At 47.8% G+C, this 22,577-nt stretch overlaps 1 protein-coding gene across 4 annotated transcripts in view; it reads right to left on the bottom strand.

Moving 5' to 3' along the window:
• LOC132394382 (hepatic and glial cell adhesion molecule-like) overlaps positions 1-22,577 on the bottom strand; it is a 65,771-nt gene that overhangs the window by 9,014 nt on the left and 34,180 nt on the right. For all 4 annotated transcript variants that reach the window (XM_059970488.1, XM_059970661.1, XM_059970743.1 and 1 more), the window contains one exon: positions 19,550-19,891. In XM_059970488.1, the coding sequence (XP_059826471.1) occupies positions 19,550-19,891 (342 nt within the window). The remainder of the gene's footprint in view (positions 1-19,549; positions 19,892-22,577) is intronic.

Raw genomic sequence — 22,577 nt, 5'->3', positions numbered from 1 at the left:
GTTTGCATTTCTGGTCTCCCACATATTGAAAGATGTTATTAATCTAGAGAGGGTGCAGAAAACATTCACCTGGATACTACTGGGACTGGGGGGGCTTGAGCTTTCAGCAGATGCTGGCCAGGCTGCGACTGCTTTTCCTGGACTGTTTGAAGGAGGCTGAAGAGTGACATTATCGAGTTTATTAGGTCATGAGGGACATAGATAATTTGAATTTTTATACTCCACTGTTTTCCCAGGGGTGTGGAGTCTAAATCTCCAGGACAGAGGTTTTCTCATCCAGGGGGAAGTAGGTTTATGAATGGGCTGCAAATAAACATTAACAACATTTAAAAGTCATTCGGAGAGGTACATGAAAAGATGGAGAGGGACCGGGGTCGAATGCAGGCAACTGGGTATAGCAGGTGGACAACACATTCAGCACAGGCCAGTTCGAATGAGGGGTCGGTTATTATGCTGTATAACTCTAAGACTCAAGCTCCTCCAGCTCCCACCTCCTCCCCATCTTGAACCCCAGCACCCTTTATTATCTCTGTTACCCTTCGAGCCCCTAAGGTTCTTCCAATCTCTGTAGCTCCTCCTGCCCTGACATCCTTCACTATCTTAGTAACCCCTTTCCAACTCCAAAACCCCTCCCCCTCTCTGCAACCTTCTCCAGCCCCACACCTCTGTAACTCCATTGAGCCCCAACACCCCTTCCAAATCCTGTAACCCCCTACAGCACAGAACCCCCCCACTATATCTGTAATCCCTCCAGCCTATACACCCTCACAATCTCCATAACCCACTTCAAAACCCCTCCCCCTCTCTGTAACCTCCAGCCCCAACACTCCTTCCCATCTCTGTAACCCACTGGCACTGACACCTCTCACTATCACTGTAACCCCTCCAGTATCTATACCCCTGCCCATCTCTGTAGCCCACCCACAAGGCCACACCCTATCTCTGTAACCACACCAGCACCTCCCCAATTCTCTCCCTCTATAACATCCTCCACTCACCCCACATGCATCCCAGTCTCATTAACCACTCCAGCCCTGACATCCCTCCATATCCTTGTAACCCCACCAGCCCCAACATTCCTTCCCAAATCTATAAACCCCCTCTCCAGCCCCAAAATCCCTCAATGTCTCAGTAACCCCACCAGCCCCAACACCTCTTCCCAACTCCGTAGCATCCAGGGATGATGTGCTCTCTGTCTTGGAGGCCAACATCAGAACGAACAATTGCAAAGCAACAGACCCTGCTGGTATACCTGGTAGGGCTCTGAAAACGTGCCAACCAACTGGCATGTGTATTCAAAGACATCTTCAATCTCCCATTGCTTCAGTTGGAAGTTCCCACCTCTTTCAAAAAGGCAACAATCATACCAGGAAAAAAAGGGTGAGTTGCCTTTATGACTATCAGCCAATAGCACTCACATCTACAATGATGAAGTGCTTTGAGAGGTTGGTTATGGCTAGAATCAGCTCCTAAGTAAGGAAATGGACTCTTTGCAATTTGCCATCACCACAATAGGTTTACAGCAGATGCAATCTCATTGTCTCTTCACATGACCTTGGATCATCTGGACAATACCAATACTTACATCAGCTGCTATTTATTGACTAAAGCTCCCACAGGTCTGATCAAAAAGCTCCAAAACCTGGCCCTCTATACCTCCCTTGATAATGGGATGCTCAGCTTCTTAACCAGAAGACCACGGTCTGTGTGGATCAAAAATATCATATCCACCTTGCTGATAATCAACATGAGCACAGCTCAAGGATGTGTGCCTAGCCTGTTGCTCTACACCCATGACTGAGTGGCTAGGCACAGCTCAAATGCCGCCTCGAAATTTGCCGACAATACAACTATCATTGGCAGAATTTCAGATGGTGATGAGAGGGTATACAGGAGTGAGATGGATCAGTTGATTAAGTGGTGTTGTAACAACAACCTTAGGTTCAATATTAGTAAGAATAAGGAATTGATTGTGGACTTCAGAAAGGGTAAGACAAGGGTGCATACACCCGTCATCTTCAAGGGATCAGTAGTGGAAAGGATGGGCAGCTTCAAGTTTCTGGGTGTCAACATCTCTGAGGAGTTATCCTGGGCCCAGCGTATCGATGGAGTTACAAAGAAGGCACAACAGTGATTATATTTCATTAGGAAATTCAGGAGATTTAGAATGCCGCCAAAGGCACTTGAAAATTTCTACAGATGTACCACGGACAGCATTCTAACTGGCTCCATCATCGTCTGGTATGGGTGGGTGAAGAGGGGGTGCCACTGCCACGGATAAAAATCCTGCAGTCTCCTGGGTTGTAGGAACATTGTACAGATGAGCACTGTAATGGTTACCTCCATCTCTCATGGTTGTGGGCAAGTGTCTGTTTTGCACCAAAGCTCTCTCCAGTCCACTCTGCAATGTTGTCTGCCCATTTCTTCCGTCTGCCCCTTTTTCTTTTTCTCCCTCACAGTTCCCTGAAGAATTTCTTTGAGTGCCCACTTGATCTTGTTATGTGGCCATACTATCATAGTTCCTCTTCTTTACTGTGGACAGTAGATCTGTAGATCTGTGGACAGTAGTGTCGCATGTGCTGGGGCGATGGTTCTTTGTACTTAACCTTTTGAGACATTGTCTATATAAGAGATAGTGAGGAACATTCTGAAGCATCTCATTTCTACTGCTTGGATATTTTTTTTACAGTTCTACTGTCAACATCCATGGTTCCTTCATGCACTTGTGCTCTCCATCTACTTGTATGATTTGCATGCACACAAGAAGATGGAGAGCACAAGTAAATGCAGGAGTTTCAATTTGGATTTGAGAGCGATGCTGTTGCCTCTCCTGGTTAGTTTTAGTTTAGCCAATGTGGCTGTTGCTTGGGCCGTCCTTGCGAGGACCTCAGGATTTGATCTTTCTTGGTTGATGATGGCACCTTTTGACAGTCTCTAGTTCCTGTCCACTGACAGTGATTTTGGTCATGATTGGATCCTCACTATTTCTCATCAGCTTGGTTCTCTCTGTGCTGATCTCCATGCCACATTGTATCATCCAGACAGTCCACAAGGCTGGCCAATTCATCCTCACTTCCTGCTAGCCCATCAATGTCATCAGCGAACCTGAGGTTGGTTATGATCTGTCCTCTGATGCTGACTGTGCCGATATGGTCTTCCAAGTCATCTGTCATTACAGTATTTGCTCCAGGAAAATGTTGAACAGCATGGGTGAAAGGAGGCAGCCTTGTCAGTCTCCATCTCCACTCTACAACTGTGCCTTGAACAAGTACCGCACTGCTAGCTTTAATGGAGAGCTGCTTGATGGTTTGGATCAGCTTCTGGCCCATGTTGTGGCCCAGAGTGCATCATGCCATACCCTACTGAATGCCTTCTTCAAGTCTAGGAACACATGCAAGATGCCCTATTGATGGTGGTTGTATTTTTCACAGAGTACTCAAAGGTTGAATATCTGTTCTGTTGTACATCTTCCACTTCTGAATCCTGCCTGCTCTTTGGTGATAATAACTTCTGCATGTGGTTTCATTCTGTTCAAGAGTACTGTCAACATCACTTTGCTTGCATGGCTAAGTCTTATAGTTCTATAATTCTGGCACTGCTGTAAGTTGCCTTTCTTGGAGAGAGTGACGATGAATGATTTTGTCTAGAGTGTTGGTCTGCCAGATATTTGTGAGGATGTCTATCACTGTCTCTCCTCCATGTTTTATCAGCTCGACTAGGATGTTGCCTTTACCTGCAGCTTTCCCATTCTTTAGCCATCTTATGGCTACTTCTACTTCTTCCTGCAGAATTGGACAGTCATCATTGTTTGACGTGTCCTGGCTTGGGAGTATGCTGAGGTCCCCTTGGGTGTGATAGTTGTAAAGGTCTGAACAATACTCAGTCTCACTGTTGAGAGTGTCTTCATCTTCGGTGAGACAGTTACATTACTTGTCTTCGATGGTGCTGACTCGCAACTGCCTGTTTCATGAGGTCCTTCACAATTTGAAAGGCTCTCCTACTGTTCTTCACGTTCAGGCTATCTTCTATCTCTGTATACTGTCTCTCAATCCATTCTTCCTTAGCCTTGATCAAGTTGTTCCTGACCTTGTTGCTGATCTGTCTGTATGCCACAGCTCCCATTGTTGTGTTGTTAATTTTCTTCAGGCCTCTTCCAGTATCACACATTTCCAGGATATCCTCTGTTACCCAGGTTTGGTGTTTTTTCAAGTATTATGTTGACTGTTTCTGTGGTCACTTGGTTGACCTTATCTGCCAACATTTCATCACCTTTGTCAAACATCAGCAGTGGTGCAAATTTTCCGGCAACTATAGCTTTGAAGGATCTGGCAATAGAGGCGTCCTTCAGTCTGTCCAAGTTGAATTTCATTCTGATGCTCTTGGGCTTCTTGACTTTGTTCAGTCTGATTCTAAAGTTCACTATCATGGTCACTTCCAATGCCAATACCTAGGAAAGTCCTTGTTGACCTCACCCTTCCACCCCCATGCCACTGCACAGGAATAAAATAAGCTGCAGAAAGATGTGAACTCAGCCAGCTCTATCATGGGCATTAGTCTCCCCAGCATTCAGGAGATCTTCAAGAGAGATGCATCAGAAAGGTGACATTGATCATTAAGGTCCCACATCATGCAAGGCTTGCTCTCTTCTCATTACTACAATGGGAGGAGGTACAGGAGCCTGTAGGCACACACTCAGTGATTCAGGGATAGCTTCTTCCCCTCTGCCATCAAATTTCTGACTGGACATTGAACCCGTGAACACTACCTCAATACTTACTTTTGTGCTGCTTGTTTAATTGTAATTAAATAAATACTTCTATAAATTTACAGTTTTTATTATTATATATTGCAAAATACTGCTACCACATAACAACAAATTCACAACATATGCCAGTGATATTAAACCTGATTCTAATAATGTTGGGGGAACTCAGCAGGACAGGCAGCATCTATGGAGGGGAGTAGTAGTCAATGTTTGGAGCTGAGACCACTGATCACAAATGGAAAAGGGGAAAAAGTCAGAATAGAAGGTGGCATGAGGGGAATACAAGCGCAGCGTGATAGGCGAAGTAGAAGATGGGTAGGTGGGGGATGGCGATGGAATAAGAGCAGGGTGGGGATTGGATGAAGAGGTAAAGTGCTGAAGGAGACATAGAAACACAGAAAACCTACAGCACAATACAGGCTCTTTGGCCCACAAAGGTGTGCCAAACATGTCCTTACCTAAGAAGTTACCTAGGGTTACCCATAGCCCTCTGTTTTTGTAAGCTGCATGCACCTATCCAGGAGTCTCTTAAAAGTCCTATTGCTCCAAAAAGTCCCTTTTTGATTCGGAAAAAGAAGGCAGCGGGAGAGCACCTAAGGATTTCCAGCTGGAAGACATTTTGAGTTCTCGGGGTAAGAGAGAGGCCAGACTGCGCAGGTGCGTGACGTCAGCCAGTTGAGCGCGGACAGTTTAAAAAGAAGGCAGCCATATCCAGCGGGCAGCATTGGGAGCAGGCAGCGGAGTGAGAGGCAGCAGAATGACAGGGCTTTGGCTCCACAGGACAAGGTGAGGCAGTTGTTGATTGCAAAAGGAGGTAGTACGTGTGTGAGGCCAGTTTTCTGTGGTCGGTGTCAGATGTGGGAGGTCCTGGAGTCTCCCGGCATCCCGGATTGCCACATCTGCACCTGGTGCATCAAGATGCAACTCCTATGGGACCGTGTTAGGGAACTGGAGCTGCAGTTTGATGACCTTTGTCTGGTCAGGGAGAGTGAGGAGGTGATAGAGAGGAGTTACAGGCAGGTGGTCACTCCGGGGCCACGGGGGACAGAGAAATGGGTCACAGTCAGGAGAGGTAAGGGGAAGAGTCAGGTACTAGAGAGTACCCCTGTGGCTGTACCCTGGACAATAAATACTCCTGCTTGAGTGCTGTTGGGGGGACAGCCGACCTGGGAGAAGCAATAGTGGCCATGCCTCTGGCACAGAGTCCGGCCCTGTAGCTCAGAAGGGTAGGGAAAGGAAGAGGATGGCAGTAGTGATAGGGAACTCTATAGTTAGGGGGTCAGACAGGCGATTCTGTGGACGCAGGAAAGAAACTCGGATGGTAGTTTGCCTCCCAGGTGCCAGAGTCCGGGATGTTTCTGATCGCGTCCAAGATATCCTGCGGTGAGAGGGAGAACAGCCAGAGGTCGTGGTTCATATTGGTACCAATGACATAGGTAGGAAAAGGGAAGAGGTCCTGAAAGAAGACTATAGGGAGTTAGGAAGGATGTCAAAGAGCAGGACCTCAAAGGTAGCAACCTCGGGATATCTGCCTGAGTCACGCAAAGTGAGAATAGAAATAGAATGAGGTGGAGGATAAATGCATGGCTGAGGGAATGGAGCAGGGGGCAGGGATTCAGATTTCTGGATCATTGGGACTTCTTTTGGAGCAGGTGTGACCTGTACAAAAAGGACGGGTTGCACTTGAATCCCAGGGGGACCAATATCCTGGTGGGCAGATTTGATAGAGCTGTTGGGGAGGGTTTAAACTAGTTTGGCAGTGGGGTGGGAATCAGAATGTCAGTCCAGGGATTAAGGTAGAAGGACAAGGGCATGATGCTAAGAGTTCAGAGTTGATGAGGAAGGACAGGCAGGGGACAGAACATAATTGTAGCCAGTTAAAGGAGTTGAAATGTGTCTATTTCGATGCTTGGAGTATTAGGAACAAGGAGGATGAACTTAGAGCATGGATTAGTACGTGGAACTACGATGTTGTGGCTGTTACTGAAACTTGGTTGGAGGAAGGACAGGATTGGATGATGCAGGTCCCGGGGTACAGGTGTTTTAAAAGGAATAGGATGGGAGGTAGAAAAGGGGGGGGGGGGAGAGTGGCATTGCTGGTCAGGGATAGTATTACGGCTATAGAAAAGGAGGATGCTGCAGAAGGAGTGTCCACGGAGTCAGTCTGGGTGGAAGTCAGAAATAGGAAGGGATCAATCACTGTGCTGGGAGTAGGTATTGGCCCCCAAATAGCCCTCGGGACACGGAGGAGCAGATAAGCAGGTAGATTTTAGAATGGCGTAGGAAATACAGGGTAATAGTTATGGGTGATTTCAACTTCCTTCATATTGACTGGCACCTCCTGAGTGCATGGGGGATAGATGGGGCTGAATTTGTCAGGTGTGTTCAAAAAGGATTCCTGACATAGTATGTGGACCGGCCAATGAGAGGAGAGGCTATACTGGATCTAGTTCTGGGTAATGGACCTGGTCAGGTGACAGACCTCTTGGTGGGGGAGTATTTTGGTGAGAGTGACCACAACTCCCTTAGCTTCAGCATAGCTATAGAAAAGGATAAAATCAGACAAAATGGTAAAGTGCTTAACTGTGGAAGGGCTAACTTTGAAGGAATGAGGCAGGAACTAGCAAGAATAAATTGGAATCATATATTCAAAGGGGAAAGCATAGAAGTCATGTGGGAGAAGTTTAGGGACCGCTTGAGCTGGGTTCAGGATAGGTTTGTCCCACGAGGCAAGGAAAAAATGATAGGAAAAGGGAACCTTGGCTGACAAAACATGTGAGACAAACTCGTCGAGGAAAAAGGAAGCATATGTTAAATATAAGAAGCAGGAAGTAGGACGGGCTTATGAGAAATATAGGGTAGCCAGGAAGGAGCTAAATAAAGGACTTAGGAGAGCTCGAAGGGGACATGAGAAGGCCTTGGCATGTAGGATTAAGGAGAACCCCAAGGTGTTCTATGCGTATGTGAAGAATAGGAGGATGATGAGAATGAATGTGGAACCGCTGAAGGATAAAGAGGGCAACATTTGCCTGGAAGTGGAGGAGGTTGGGGAGTTCTTAGATGAATACTTTGCTTCAGTATTCACAAGTGAAAAGGATCTTGATCAGGATGAGGTCAAAATTGAGCAGGCCTGTGTGCTGGACAATGTGGAGATTAAGGAAGAAGAAGTGCTGGATCTTCTTAAAAACATTAAGATTGATAAATCCCCAGGGCTGGATATGATACACCCCAGGTTGTTGTGAGAATTGAGAGAAGAGCTCGCAGGAGCATTAGCTATGAACTTTGAATCCTCTTTGGCTGCAGGGTAAGTGCCGGAGGACTGGAGAAGGGCAAATGTAGTTCCTTTGTTTAAAAAAGGTAATAGGGGACTATAGACCGGTGAGTCTTATGTCAGTGGAATGCAAACTACTGCAAAGGATTCTTAAGGATAGGATCTACGAGCATTTGGAGAAGTACAGTCCACTCATTGATAGTCAACATGGCTTTGTGAAGGGAAGATCGTGCTTCACAAGCCTGATTGAGTTCTTTGATGAGGTGACAAAAGAAATTGATGAGGGTAGGGCAGTGGATGTGGTCTACATGGACATTAGCAAAGCATTTGACAAGGTCCCTCATGAGAGACTCATCCAGAAAGTCATGAGGCATGGGATAAGTGGAACCTTGGCTGTTTGGATAAAAAATTGGCTTAAAGGAAGAAAGCAGAGGGTAGTTGTGGAAGGAAAATATTCTGCCTGGTAGTCGGTGACTAGTGGAGTGTCGCAGGGATCTGTCCTAGGACCCCTGCTATTTGTGATTTTTATAAATGACGTGGATGTAGAGGTGGAAGGATGGGTAAGTTTGCGGATGACACGAAGATTGGAGGAGTTGTGGATGGAGCTGCAGTTTTCGAAGGTTACAAGAGGATGTAGACAGACTGCAGAGTTGGGCAGAAAAGTGGCAGATGGAGTTCAATCCAGACAAGAGTGAGGTGATGCATTTTGGAAGGACAAACCAGAAGACTGAGTACAGGATTAACGGTCAGTTACATAAGAGTGTGGATGAACAAGTGGACCTTGGGGTTCAAATCCATACATCCCTCAAGGTTGCTGCACAGGTTGATAGGATAGTTAAGAAGGCCTATGGGATGCTTGGCTTCATTAACAGGGAGATTGAGTTCAAGAGTAGAGACGTCATGTTGCAACTCTACAAATCTCTGGTGAGACTGCACTTAGAGTATTGTGTTCAATTCTGGTCACCTCTTTATTGCTATTGGGAGGGTGCAGAGGAGATTTACCAGGATGTTGCCTGGTTTGGAGAACAAGTCAGATGAAGCAAGGTTAGCAGTGCTGGGACATTTCTCTTTGGAGCGTAGAAGAATGAGAGGGGACTTGATAGAGGTCTACAAGATTATGAGAGGCATAGATGGGGTGGATATTCAGTACCTGTTTCCCAGAGCACCAATAGCAAACACTAGAGTGCATATGTACAAAATTAAGGGAGGGGAGTTTAGGGGAGACATCAGGGGTAAGTTTTTTACACAGAGGGTTGTGAGTGCCTGGAATGACTTGCCAGGGATGGTGGTGGAGGCTAAAACATTAGGGGTATTTAACAGCCTCTTGGATAGGCACATGGATGAAAGAAAAATGGAGGGTTATGGGGTAGTGTGGGTTTAGTATTTTTTTAAGGATTATATGGGTCGGCACAACATGGAGGGCTGAAGGGCCTGTACTCTGCTGTAGTGTTCTATGGTTGTATGGTATCCGCCTCCACCGCCGCCGCTGCTGGCCCATTCCATACACCCACCACTCTCTGCATAAAAATCTTACCCTGACATCTCCTCTGTACCTACTGCTAGCCATTTCAACCCTGGGGGAAAAAGCCTCTGACTATATCCACATGATCAATGCCTCTCATCATCTTATGCAATTCTATCAGATCACCTCTCATTCTCCATCAGTCCAAGGAAAAAAGGCTGAGTTCACTCAACCTGTTCTCATAAGACATGCTCCCCAATCCAGGCAACATCCTTGTAAATCTACTCTGCACCCTTTCCATGGTTTCCGCATCCTTCTTGCAATGAGGCAACTAGAACTGAGCACAGTACTCCAAGTGGGGACTGACCAGGGTCCTATATAGCTGCAACATTAGCTCTCGGCTCCTAAACTCAATCCCACGATTGCTGAAGGCCAATGCATTGTATGCTTTCTTAACTCCAGAGTCAACCTACGCAGCAGTTTTGAGTGTCCAATGGACTTGGACCCCAAGATCTCTCTGATCTTCCACACTGCCAAGAGTCTTATCATTAATACCATTAATTCTGCCATCATATTTGACACAGCAAAATGAACCACCTCACACTTATCTGGGTTGAATGCCATCTGCCACTTCTCAGTCCAGTTTTTCATATCAATGTCTTGCTGTAACCCCTGACAGCCCTCCACACTATCCACAACACCCCCCATCCTTAGTGTCATCAGTAAATTTACTAACCTAACCTTCCACTTTCTCGTCCAGGTCATTTATAAAAATCAGTAAGAGTAGAGGTCCCAGAACAGATCCCTGAGGCACACCACTGGTCACCGGCCTCCATGCAGAATATGACGCATCTACAACCACTCTTTGCCTTCCATGGGCAAGCCAGTTCTGGATCCCATGCATCTTGGATCTCATGCCTCCTGACTTTATCAATAAGCCTTGCATGGGGTACCTTATCAAATGCCTTGCTTGTAAGGCATGACCTGCTTTTCACAAAGCCATGCTGACTATTCCTTATCATATTATGCCTCTCCAAATGTTCAAAAATCCTCCCTCTCAGGATCTTCTCCATCAACTTGCCAACCACCGAAGTAAGACTCACTGGTCTATAATTTCCTGGCTATCCCTTCTCCCTCTCTTGAATAACGTAACAACATCCGCAACCCTCTAATTCTCCAGAACCTCTGCCGTCCCCATTAATGATGCAAAGATCATGCCAGAGGCTCAGCAGCCTCCTCCCTCACTTTCCACAGTAGCCTGGGGTACATCTGGTCTGGTCTTAGTGACTTATCCAACTTAGTGTTTACCAGAAGCACCAGCACATCCTCTTTCTTAATATCTACATGCTCAAGCTCTTCAATCCACTGTAAGTCAACCCTACAATCGCCAAGATCCTTTTCTGTAGTGAAAACTGAAGCAAGGTACAGTATTCATTAAGTTACTCTTGCTGTCTCCTCTGGTTCCATACACATTTTCCACTGTCACACTTGATTGGTCTTATTCTCTCACATCCTATCCTCTTGCTTTTCACATATTTGTTGAATGCCTTGGGGTTTTCCTGAATCCTGCCCCTTCTGGCTCTCCTAATTTCATTCTTAAGTTCCTTCCTGCTAGCCTTATAATCTTGTAGATCTCCATCATTACCTAGATTTTTGAACCTGTCATAGCTTTTCTTTTCTTCTTGACTAGATTTTCAACAGGCTTTGCACACCATGTTTCCTGTACCCTACCATCCTTTCCCTGTCTCATTGGAACATACCTATGCAGAACTCCAAGCAAATCTCCTCTGAACATTTGCTACTTCTCTTCCATACATTTCCCTAAGAACATCTGTTCCCAATTTATGCTTCCAAATTCCTGCCTGATAGCCTCATGTTTCCCCTTACTCCAATTCAACACTTTCCTAATTTGTCTGTTCCTAGTCCTCTCCAATGCTATGGTAAAGGAGATAGAATTGTGATCACTATCTCCAAAATGCTCTCAAACTGAGAGATCTGACACCTGACCAGGTTCATTGCCCAATACCAGATCAAGTACAGCCTCTTGTAGGCTTATCTACATATTGTGTCAAGAAACCTTCCTGAACACACCTAACAAGCTCCACGCCATCTAAACCCCTCACTCTACGGTGATGCCAATTGATATTTGGGAAGTTAAAATCTTCCATCTCGGTGTTATTATTACACCTTTCCAGAATTTGTCTCCCTATCTGCTCCTTGATGTCCCTGTTACGATTGGGTGGTCTATAAAAAAACATCCAGTAGAGTTATTGATGCCTTCCTGTTCCTAACAGAGACTCCGTGGACAATCCCTCTATGACTTCCTCCTTTTCTGCAGCCCTGACACTATCTCTGATCAGTAGTGCCACACCCCCACCTCTTTTGTCTCCCTCCCTGTACTTTCAAAAACATCTGAAGTCTGGCACTCGAAGTAACCATTCCTGCCCCTGAGCCATCCAAGTCTCTGTAATGGCCACAACATCACAGTTCCAAGTACTGATCCACACTCTAAGCACATCAAGTCAAGTCAAGTCAACTTTTATTGTCATTTCGACCATAACTGCTGGTACAATGCATAGTAAAAATGAGACAATGTTTTTCAGGACCATGGTTTACATGACGCAGTACAAAGACTAGATTGAACTATGTAATAAAAGAAAACACACATAGAGAAAGCTACACTAGACTACAGATCTACACTGGACTGCATAAAGTGCACAAAACAGTACCAGCATTACAATAAATAATAAACAGGACAGTTGGGCAAGGTGTCAGTCCAGGCTCCGGGTATTGAGGAGTCTGATAGCTTGGGGGAAGAAACTGTTACATAGTCTGGTCGTAAGAGCCCAAATGCTTTGGAGCCTTTTCCCAGATGGCAGGAGGGAGAAGAGATTGTACGAGAGGTACGTGGGGTCCTTCATAATGCTGTTTCCTTTTCGGATGCAGCGTGTAGTGTAAATGTCCGTGATGGCGGGAAGAGAGACCCCGATGATCTACTCAGCTGACCTCACTATCCGCTGCAGGGTCTTGCGATCCGAGATGGTGCAATTTCCGAACCAGGCAGTTATACAGTTGCTCAGGACACTCTCAATACAACCCCTGTAGAATGTGATGAGGATGGGGGGTGGGAGATGGACTTTCCTCAGCCTTTGCAAAAAGTAGAGACGCTGCTGGGCTTTCCTTGTTATGGAGCCAGTGTTGAGGGACCAGGTGAGATTCTCCGTCAGGTGAACACCAAGAAATTTGGTGCTGTTTACGATCTCTACCGAGGAGCCGTCGATGTTCAGTGGGGAGTGCCCTCCTGAAGTCAACAACCATCTCTTTTGTTTTGTTCACATTAAGAGACAGGTTGTTGGCTCTGCACCAGTCCGTTAGCCGCTGCACCTCCTCTCTATAAGCTGACACTTCGTTCTTGCTGATGAGACCCACCACGGTCATGTCATCAGCGAACTTGGTTCAAGCTGCGTGTTGCAGCACAGTCATGGGTCAGCAGAGTGAACAGCAGTGGACTGAGCTCACAACACTGGGGAGCCCCCGTGCTCAGTGTGATGGTGTTGGAGATGCTGCTCCCAATCCGGACTGACTGAGATTTCCCAGTCAGGAAGTCTAGGATCCAGTTGCAGAGGGAGGTGTTCAGGCCCAATAGGCTCAGCTTTCCAATCAGTTTCTGAGGGATGATTGTGTTGAATGCTGAACTAAAGTCTATGAACCGCATCCGAACGAATGTGTCTTTTTTGTCCAGGCGGGTTAGGGCCAGGTGGAGGGTGGTGGCAATGGCATCATCTGTTGAGCGGTTGGGACGGTACGCAAACTGCAGGGGGTCCAGTGAGGGGGGCAGCAGAGTCTTGATGTGCCTCATGACAAGCCTCTTGAAACACTTCATGATGATGGATGTGAGTACAACGGGACGGTAGTCATTTAGGCAGGACACTGAAGACTTCTTTGGCATGGGGACGATGGTGGCAGCCTTGAAGCACGTTGGAACGGTGGCGCTGCTCAGGGAGATGTTGAAGATGTCAGTGAGAACATCTGCTAGCTGGTCTTTGCACATCGGAAACTAACAGTCTGAGCACATTTTGAATCGGGAGGAAGTTACAGCTTGTGATTCAGCTGGGATCTCAGAGAATTCGACCGTGTAGGTAGGATTTAAGCCTACCTGGTCAATACCTGTGGAGGAGGGGGAACTGTGCAGGCGCAAGTGACGTCAGCATCGAGCGCAGGACTTCTTTTCAGAGCGGGCAGCGGAGTCCGTGGAAGCAGAGTCCTGGGCTTTGGCTAAGTGGGCTTCGGCGCAAGGGGACTTCGGTAAGCCTGTGTGATTACTCGCTGAGGGGAAGAAGGTAAGGTCACTAGGTGCTTTTTAGACTTATTCTATCAATCCAGTTCAGGTATGGGGGAGTCAGTCAGAGCAGTGGTGTGCTCCGTATGCAGTATGTGGGAAGTCAGGGTCAACACAGTTGTCCCTGATGACCACACCTGCAAAAGGTGCGTCCAGCTGCAGCTCCTATCAGCCCGAGTTAGGGAGTTGGAGCTGGAGCTGGATGAACTACGGATCATTCGGGAGGCAGAGGCAGAGATAGATAGGAGTTATCAGGAGGGAGTCACACCAAAAATCCAAGAGGTAGGCAGATGGGTGACGGTCCAGAGAGGCAGGGGGAGCAGGCAGAGAGAGCAGAGCACCCCTGCGGCCATTCCCATTAACAATAAGTATACCGTACTGGATACTGTTGGTGGGGATGACCTACCAGGAATGAGTTCTAGTGGTCCTGCCTCTGGCACAGAGGTTGAACCCTCAACTAGGAAGAGGAGGAGGGAAGAGAAGAAAGCAATAGTTTTAGGGAATTCTATAGTCAGATAGGAGATTTTGTGGGGAAGATCGGGAGTCTCGGATGGTATGTTGCCTCCCTGGTGCCAGGGTCCGGGACATCTCAGATCGGGTGCAGGCTATTCTTGAGAACGAGGGCATGAACCCAGATGTAGTGGTCCATGTAGGGACCAACGATGTAGGTAAGGTGAGTGAGGGGGTCCTACTTAGAGAGTTCAAGGAGTTAGGAGTGAAGCTGAAAGGCAGGACCTCCAGGGTGACAATCTCGGGATTGCTACCTGTGCCACGTGCGAGTGAGGCGAAGAATAGAATGATTATGCACATCAATACGAGGCTGTGAGCATGGTGCAGGAAGGAAGGGTTCAGGTTTTTGGATAATTGGTCTTTGTTCCAGGGACGTTGGGATCTGTTTCGAAGGGACGGTCTACATCTGAACTGGAGGGGTACTAACATTCTTGCAGGAATGTTTGCCAGTGCTGCTCGGGGGGGGTTTAAACTAGATGTGCAGGGGGCAGGGATCCAGAATACGAGAGAAGATAATATGATGAAGGATAACGGACAGGTGGGAATACACGTTTCCCAAATATTAATTGTGTAAAGGAGAAAGGTGAGACAGAACATGTGTTGGAAAAGTTACATGTACAGAGGGTTGGTCAGAAGGAGCATGGGGTTAAATGTGTAGAAGGTTTGGGTGATCTTGAGAAGGTCATCAAAATTCAAGGTGCAATTAGCCCGATGGAAGTTCAAGGAGCTGGGTTAGGTACAATAGACAGTGTTTTAAGCAAAGAGAGGAGGAATGGGCTAAGAATTCTATACTTGAATGCGCGTAGTGTCAGAAATAAGACAGATGAGCTTGAAGCTCAGATGAAAATGGGGAACTACGATATTGTTGGGATAACGGAGACATTGCTGCAAGGGGATCAGGCCTGGGAATTGAGTGTACCAGGGTATACGTGCTATCGTAGAGACAGAAATACGGGAAGAGGGGGTGGGGTGGCCCTGTTGGTGAGGAATGAGATTCAGTCCTTAGCAAGAGGTGACTTGGGAACAGGGGAAGTAGAGTCTGTGTGGATTGAGCTGAGGAACAGTAAGGGTAAAAAGACCCTAATGGGTGTTGTGTACAGGCCCCCAAACAGTAACATGGATATTGGGTACAAGTTGATTAGGGAGTTAACATTGGCATCTGCTAAAGGTAATGCAGTCATTATGGGAGATTTCAACATGCAGGTGAACTGGGATAATCAGGTAGGTGCTGGACCCCAGGATAGAGAGTTTGTGGAGTGTCTAAGGGATGTATTTTTGGAACAGCTTGTGCTTGAGCCAACCAGGAACGAGGCTATTTTGGACTTGGTGATGTGTAATGAACAGGATCTTGAAGTAAGTGATCTTGAAGTAAAGGAGCTATTAGGAAGTAGTGATCATAACATGATAAGTTTTCATCTACAATTTGAGAGGGATAAGGGCAGATCAGAGGTGTCAGTGTTGCAATTAAATAAAGGAGACTACGGAGCCATGAGGGAAGAGCTGGCCAAAGTTAAATGGGTGGATGCCCTGGCAGGAAAGACAGTGGATCAGCAGTGGCAGATGTTCTTGGGGATAATACAAAAGATGCAAAAGCAGTTCATTCCAATGAGAAGGAAGGATTCAAAGAGGGGGAAGGGGCAACAGTGGTTGACAAAGGAAGTCAGAGATTGTATAGCATTAAAGAAAAAGAAGTATGACAGGGCTAAGATGAGTGGGAATACAGATGATTGGGAAAGTTTTAAGGAACAGCAGATCTTAACTAAAAAAGCAATACGGAGAGAAAAAATCAGGTATGAGCTCAGTCTAGCCAGGAATATAAAAGGGGATAGCAAAAGCTTTTTTAGCTATGTGAAGAGAAAGAAGATAGTTAAGAACAATGTTGGCCCCTTGAAGAATGAATTGGGAGAAATTGTTATGGGAAACAGGGAAATGGCAACAGAATTTAATGCGTACTTTACATCTGTCTTCACCAGGGAGGACACAAGCAATCTCCCAGATGTATGGATGGGCCAGGGTCATAAGATATCAGAGGAATTGAAACAGATTAACATTAGGAAAGAAACTGTGATGAGTAGACTGATAGAACTGAAGGCTAATAAATCCCCGGGTCCAGATGGTCTGCATCCGAGGGTTCTAAAAAAGGTGGCTCAGGAAATTGCAGATGCATTGGTAATCATTTTCCAATGTTCCTTAGATTCAGGATCAGTTCCTGAAGATTGGAGAGTGGCTAATGTTATCCCATTTTTCAAGAAGGGAGGGAAGGAGAAAACGGAGAACTATCGCCCTGTTAGCCTAACATCAGTCGTGGGGAAGATGCTTGAGTCCATTATTAAGGACGAAATAGTGGCATATCTTGATGGCAGTAATAGGATTAGGCCGAGCCAGCATGGATTTACCAAGGGCAAATCATGCTTGACTAATCTGTTGGAGTTTTTTGAGGGTGTAACAAGGATGTTAGACGAGGGTAAGCCAGTGGATGTAGTGTACCTAGATTTTCAGAAGGCATTCGATAAGGTGCCACATAGGAGATTGGTGAGTAAAATCAGAGCTCATGGCATTGGGGGCAGGGTTTCAACATAGATAGAAAACTGGTTGGCAGATAGAAAGCAAAGGGTAGCAGTGAATGGGTGTATCTCGGACTGGCTGGAGGTGACTAGTGGGGTACCACAGGGCTCTGTATTGGGACCACAGCTCTTTACGATTTATGTCAACGATTTAGATGAGGGCATTGAAAACTATATCAGCAAGTTTGCTGACGATACTAAATTGGGTGGCAGTGTGACATGCGAAGAGGACGTTAGGAGAATACAGGGAGACTTGGATAGGTTGGGTGAGTGGGCAGATATTTGGCAGATGTCATTCAATGTGAATAAATGTGAAGTTATCCACTTAGGAAGCAGGAACAAGAGGGCAGAGTATTGTCTGAACGGTGTAGAGTTAGGTAAGGGAGAAATGCAAAGAGACCTAGGAGTCCTAGTTCATCAGTCAATGAAGGTGAATGAGCAAGTGCAACAGGCAGTGAAGAGGGCAAATGGAATGTTGGCCTTTATTACAAGGGGAATTGAGTACAAGAGCAAGGATGTCCTTTTGCATTTGTACAGGGCCCTGGTGAGACCACACCTGGAATATTGTGTACAGTTTTGGTCTCCAGGTTTAAGGAAGGACATTCTGGCATTGTACACACTGGAATTGAGGAGATTGAGAGGGGATCTGATTGAAACGTTTAAGATAATTAAAGGATTTGATAGGATTGAGGCAGGAAATATGTTCCAGATGTTGGGAGAGTCCAGTACCAGAGGGCATGGATTGAGAATAAGAGGTCAGTTATTTAAAACAGAGTTAAGGAAAAACTTCTTCTCCCAGAGAGTTGTGGAGGTGTGGAATGCACTGCCTCGGAAGACGGTGGAGGCCAATTCTCTGGATGCTTTCAAGAAGGAGCTAGATAGATATCTGATGGATAGGGGAATCAAGGGATATGGGGACAAGGCAGGGTATTGATAGTGAATGATCAAGACTGGGTATTGATAGTGAATGATCAGCCATGATCTCAGAATGGTGGTGCAGACTCGAGGGGCCGAATAGTCTACTTCTGCACCTATTGTCTATTGTCTATCCCTTCTCTATCACTTGCCTATCCTCCCTCTCATACTGTCTCCAAGCTTTCTCTATTTGTGAGCCAGCCGCCTCTTCAGTTCAGTTCCCACCCCCAGCAATTCCAGTTTAAATTCTCCCCAACAGCCTTAGTAAACCTCCCCACCAGGATGTTGGTCCCCCTGGGATTCAAATGCAACCCGTCCTTTTTGTACAGCTCACACCTGCCACAAAAGAGGTCCCAGTGATCCAGAAATCTGAATCCTGCCCCCTGCTGTAATCCCTCAGCCACGCATTTATCCTCCACCTCACTCTGCTCCTACACTCACTGTCACGTGGCATAGGCAGTAATCCTGAGATCCTGCTTCTCAATTTACTTCCTAACTCACTGTTGTCTGCTTTCAGGACCTCTTCCCTTTTCCTACCTATGTCGTTGGCGCCAATATGTACCAAAACCTCTGGCTGTTCATCTTCCCACTGCAGGATATCGTAGATGCGATCAGAAACATCCTGACCCTGGCACCTGGGAGGCAAACTACCATCCGTGCTTCTTTCCTGCGTCCACATAATCCCCTGTCTGACCCCCTGACTATAGAGTCCCCTGTCACTGTTGCCATCCTCTTCCTTTCCCTACCCTTCTGACCCACTGGGCCAGACTCTGTGCCAGAGGCTTCCTCCACGTAGGCCATCACCCCCAACAGTACTCAAACAGTACTTATTGTTATAGGATACAGCCACAGGGGTACTCTCTGGCACCTGACTCCTGCCCTTCCATCTCTTGACTGTTACCCACTTATCTGTCTCCCGAGGCCCTGGTGTGACTACCTGCCTATAGCTCCTATCTATCACCTCCTCAATCTCCCTTACCGGACGAAGGTAATCGAGCTGCATTTCCAATTCTCTAACGCGGTCCTGAAGGAGCTGCCGCTCTTTGTACCTGGCGCAGATGTGGCCATCCAGGAGGCTGGGAGTCTCCCGGACTTTCCAAATCTGACACCGAGCGCAGAACGCTGGCCTCACACACATACCTACCTTCCTGTCTGTATTCTACACAATTAACCTACCTGGCCTCGACCCATTATCGCCGAAGCCCCGTTGATCCAAAGCCTTCCTACTCTGTCTCCCTCTACTCCGGCGCCCGCTCCATAAAGTTGTCTTCTTTTAAACTCTTCCCGCTGTTCTCCCCGGCTGACGTCCACCCGCATGCGCAGTCGTGCCCCGATCAGCGGACCGACAGCTCCAGCCTGAGCCAGTAGATGGCGGCAGAGACCGATGAACAATCCTAACCCCCGCGTTATCTCTGGAGGAAGGAGCATTTCAGCTTCCAAGTGCGGTTATACCACCCCTGTTAGACTAGTCATTACACATTTCTGCCCTGGGGAAAAAATCTGATCTCATCTTGGGCGCTCGTGATTTTCTAAACCAACCGTGGTATTTCCCTTCACCCTCCGTCGCTCCAGAGGAAACAACCCAAGTTTTGCCATCCTCTCCCGATGGGTCATGCCCTCACATCCCGGTGGCATCTGGTGAACCTCGGCCTCTGGAAAGGTCAGGGCTGTGTCCGTGATAGAGGGACGGCGGAGCGAATCACATAACCCGATCCAAACTCACCGTACAGGCGGACGCGGATGCTCTTGGTGAAATCAGTGCCATTGCTGGCGGTGAGAATGAGTTGGTATGTCCCGGTGTCCCCGGCTGTGAAGTTCAGCAGCTGCAACGAGCCGGAGTCTGGGTCGAACTTCACCCGGTCCTTGTAGGAGTTGCTGGGGATCATCTTGCCGCTGGAGATGATGGACAGGAAGACGCGGAGGGTCGGTTGGCTCTTCTTCAGGGTGACGCTGTAGAGTTCCTGCCGGACGACCTGGTCGTAGACGGAGCCAAAGTCCAACGAGCTGCCGGCTATCCCCAAAAGTTCCTGGGTCCCCGACGCCGGTTCTGTAGCCGCCCGCCCGCCTGCAGAGTACGGAAACAGAGGGGTGGGATTGTCAGATCTGCGACTCCAGAGCCATTAACACCTCAGCCTCCCTTCCCACATTCAGGGGACGCAGACCGGGAATAGTGGGTATTCTCAGAGACTGGAGCGCCTACCTGAGATATGGCACTCGCCCTCACCCTCCCCTCCCATCACCTCACTGTACTCCCTCCTCACCTACAAGGGCAGAGACCGAGAATAGGGGGCATTCTCAGACACTGGGGCACCTACCTCAGATATCTCACCTCACTGTACTCCTTCCTCACCTGCAGGAACTGGAGACGTGTGGGGTGGGGAGAGTGGGAGGTAGGGCAGGAGATCAGGACAGCAATCATTCCCTCCATTTCATCACCCTGACCTCTCCATGTCTTAACACTCCCTCACCCCTTACCATACTGTCTTACCAACAGGGGGTGTACACAGAGGGGAGTGGAGAGTGCCAATGACCAGAATACAGCGCTCCATCCTCACAGCCCTTTTTGCCTTCCCTCATTCTTCAACATTCTCTGTTCTCACTCCTCAATGTCTGTTCCTCTGTCTCTCTTCCCTGCCCTCCCATTCCCTCAGAGACCAGCCTCCTCCACTATCCAATCCCACAGTGCTGAGGGTATTGGGGGACTGCGCTGCACCCACATTCACTGTCAACCCTATTAACCCTGAGCGGCCCATGAGTGCAGTGGGTCATGCGGCTGCCTTGCGGCCCCCAGGGACCCAGGTGTGACCCTGACCTCTGGAGATGCCGGTCTGGAGTTTGTGTGCTCAGCCCGTCATCACGTGACTTTCTCCGCATCCTCTGGTTCCCTCCCGCGTGCGGGGTGAGTGGAGTAATTGGCCGCTGTGCGTCACCCATCAGTGTTTGAGCCGTGCAGCATGGAAGCAGGCCCTTTGGCCCATGTCATCCATTCTGACCCTCGTGTCAATCCACATCAGTCACATTGCACCCATCACCTCCCAGCTGCTTGCTTCATCGCCTGGCTTCACCTACCACCTTTCGGTTTGTACTCCTTCCCTTCCCTGCAGCTTCTTACTCTGGCTCCTTCCCCTTTCTTTTCCAGTCCTCAAATCAGCTCTTCACTCCTCTGCGGAGAAGCTACCTGACCTGCTGAGCTCCTCCACCATTTCGTATGTGTTCATCCCACCTGCCTGCGTTTGGTCCAAAACTCGCCAAATCTTTCCTATCCATGTAGCAGTCTAAGTGTCTTTTAAACGTTGTTAAAGTACCTGCCACACTTCCGCTGGCAGCTCATCACCCATCATCCGGGTGAAAGTTGCTCCTTAGGGGTGACAACAACCCCAGCCTGCCCAACGTCTCCTTTTAACCACAACCCTCCATTCCAGACAGCGTCCTGGGGAGCTCCTTCTGCAGCCTCTCTGTGGATACCATACCCCTCCTGCAGGGTGGTGACCGGGGCAATGCATGGTACTCCAAGTGCATCCTGACCAGAGTTTTGAGCAACTGCCACGTGGTATCCTACCTGGACCTGTGAAAGCGTTTACCAGGCGTGTTCCTCACCGCCCTTCCTTCCGTGTCTCCACGTTCGGGGGGCTGTGGGGGACTTGCAAGCCTGTGTCACTCTGCACATCAATGCCCCTAAGGTCCTGCCTATTCACTGTGGGTATCATGGCTTCCAAAACTGAGGTACCTGGATTATAGAACAGTCCAGCCCACGATGATGCACTGACTGTGATATCTCTCCTCCTGCACATCATCCACTAACCTCCATTGCCCATCATATTCCTGATCAACATAAGGAAATCTCTTACACTTCACAGAACTGCCTGATGCCACTACTACCCCTGGTAACCCAGTCCAGGCACCCTCCGCCCTCTGTTATAAAAGACTCTTGCCCCTTCTGTCGCCTGTGCACACTCCCTGTCTAACCTTCAAAGCTTGGTGTTTGAGTTTTGTTTTACTGCACGGGGGGAAAGGGTCTGATTGTCAGTGATGATGCTCTGATCCGCCCTGTCTTATGATTTTATAAAACCTCTTTCACGTCTCCCCTCAGCATCTGCCTCTGCAGAGAAAGCAACCCAAGGTTGAGCAACCCTTCCTGAAAGCTCAAGCCCTCGAGTCCAGGCAATACTCCTCCACACTCTCCAAAACCCCTCGGCCTTCCTGTAATGGGGCAACCAGAACTGCAAATAATGCCCAAGTGTGATTACCTGAGACCTGTCTGGATGAAATTCTGTTTGCCAGTGCTCCAGACCTTTTGCACCTTTTTAAGGCTTATGCAGCCAGCTTTCTTATCTACAAACTCCCATAACTTGTGCCTTGTGATTGGGAGGTATAGTCTTCAAAAAGCGATGCTTCAAGAAGGTGGGCATCCATCTCTAAGGACCCTCACCATCCAGGGACATGCTCCGTACTCATTACTACAGCAGGGAGGAGGTACAGGAACCCAAAGGCCCCACACTATGTTTCAAGAACAGCTTCTTCCTCTCTGCCATCCGAGTGGTCCATGAATCAACGAACACCACCTCAATGTCCCTTTTGGGCAATTTTTTATTGACTTTTTGCAACCTATAGCAATTTTAAGTCACACGTTGTTACTGCTAATCAATAGATTTCATGACATATACTGGTGATAATAAAGCTCGTTCTGATTCTGATTCCATGCGGCTGGACAGGGAAGTGGGGAAGAAGATGGAGTGGGTGTGAAAGGGTGG

This window comes from Hypanus sabinus, chromosome 1 (assembly GCF_030144855.1).
Source record: "Hypanus sabinus isolate sHypSab1 chromosome 1, sHypSab1.hap1, whole genome shotgun sequence".
NCBI lineage: Eukaryota > Metazoa > Chordata > Chondrichthyes > Myliobatiformes > Dasyatidae > Hypanus > Hypanus sabinus.
This window is presented reverse-complemented; position numbering and strand designations above follow the sequence as displayed.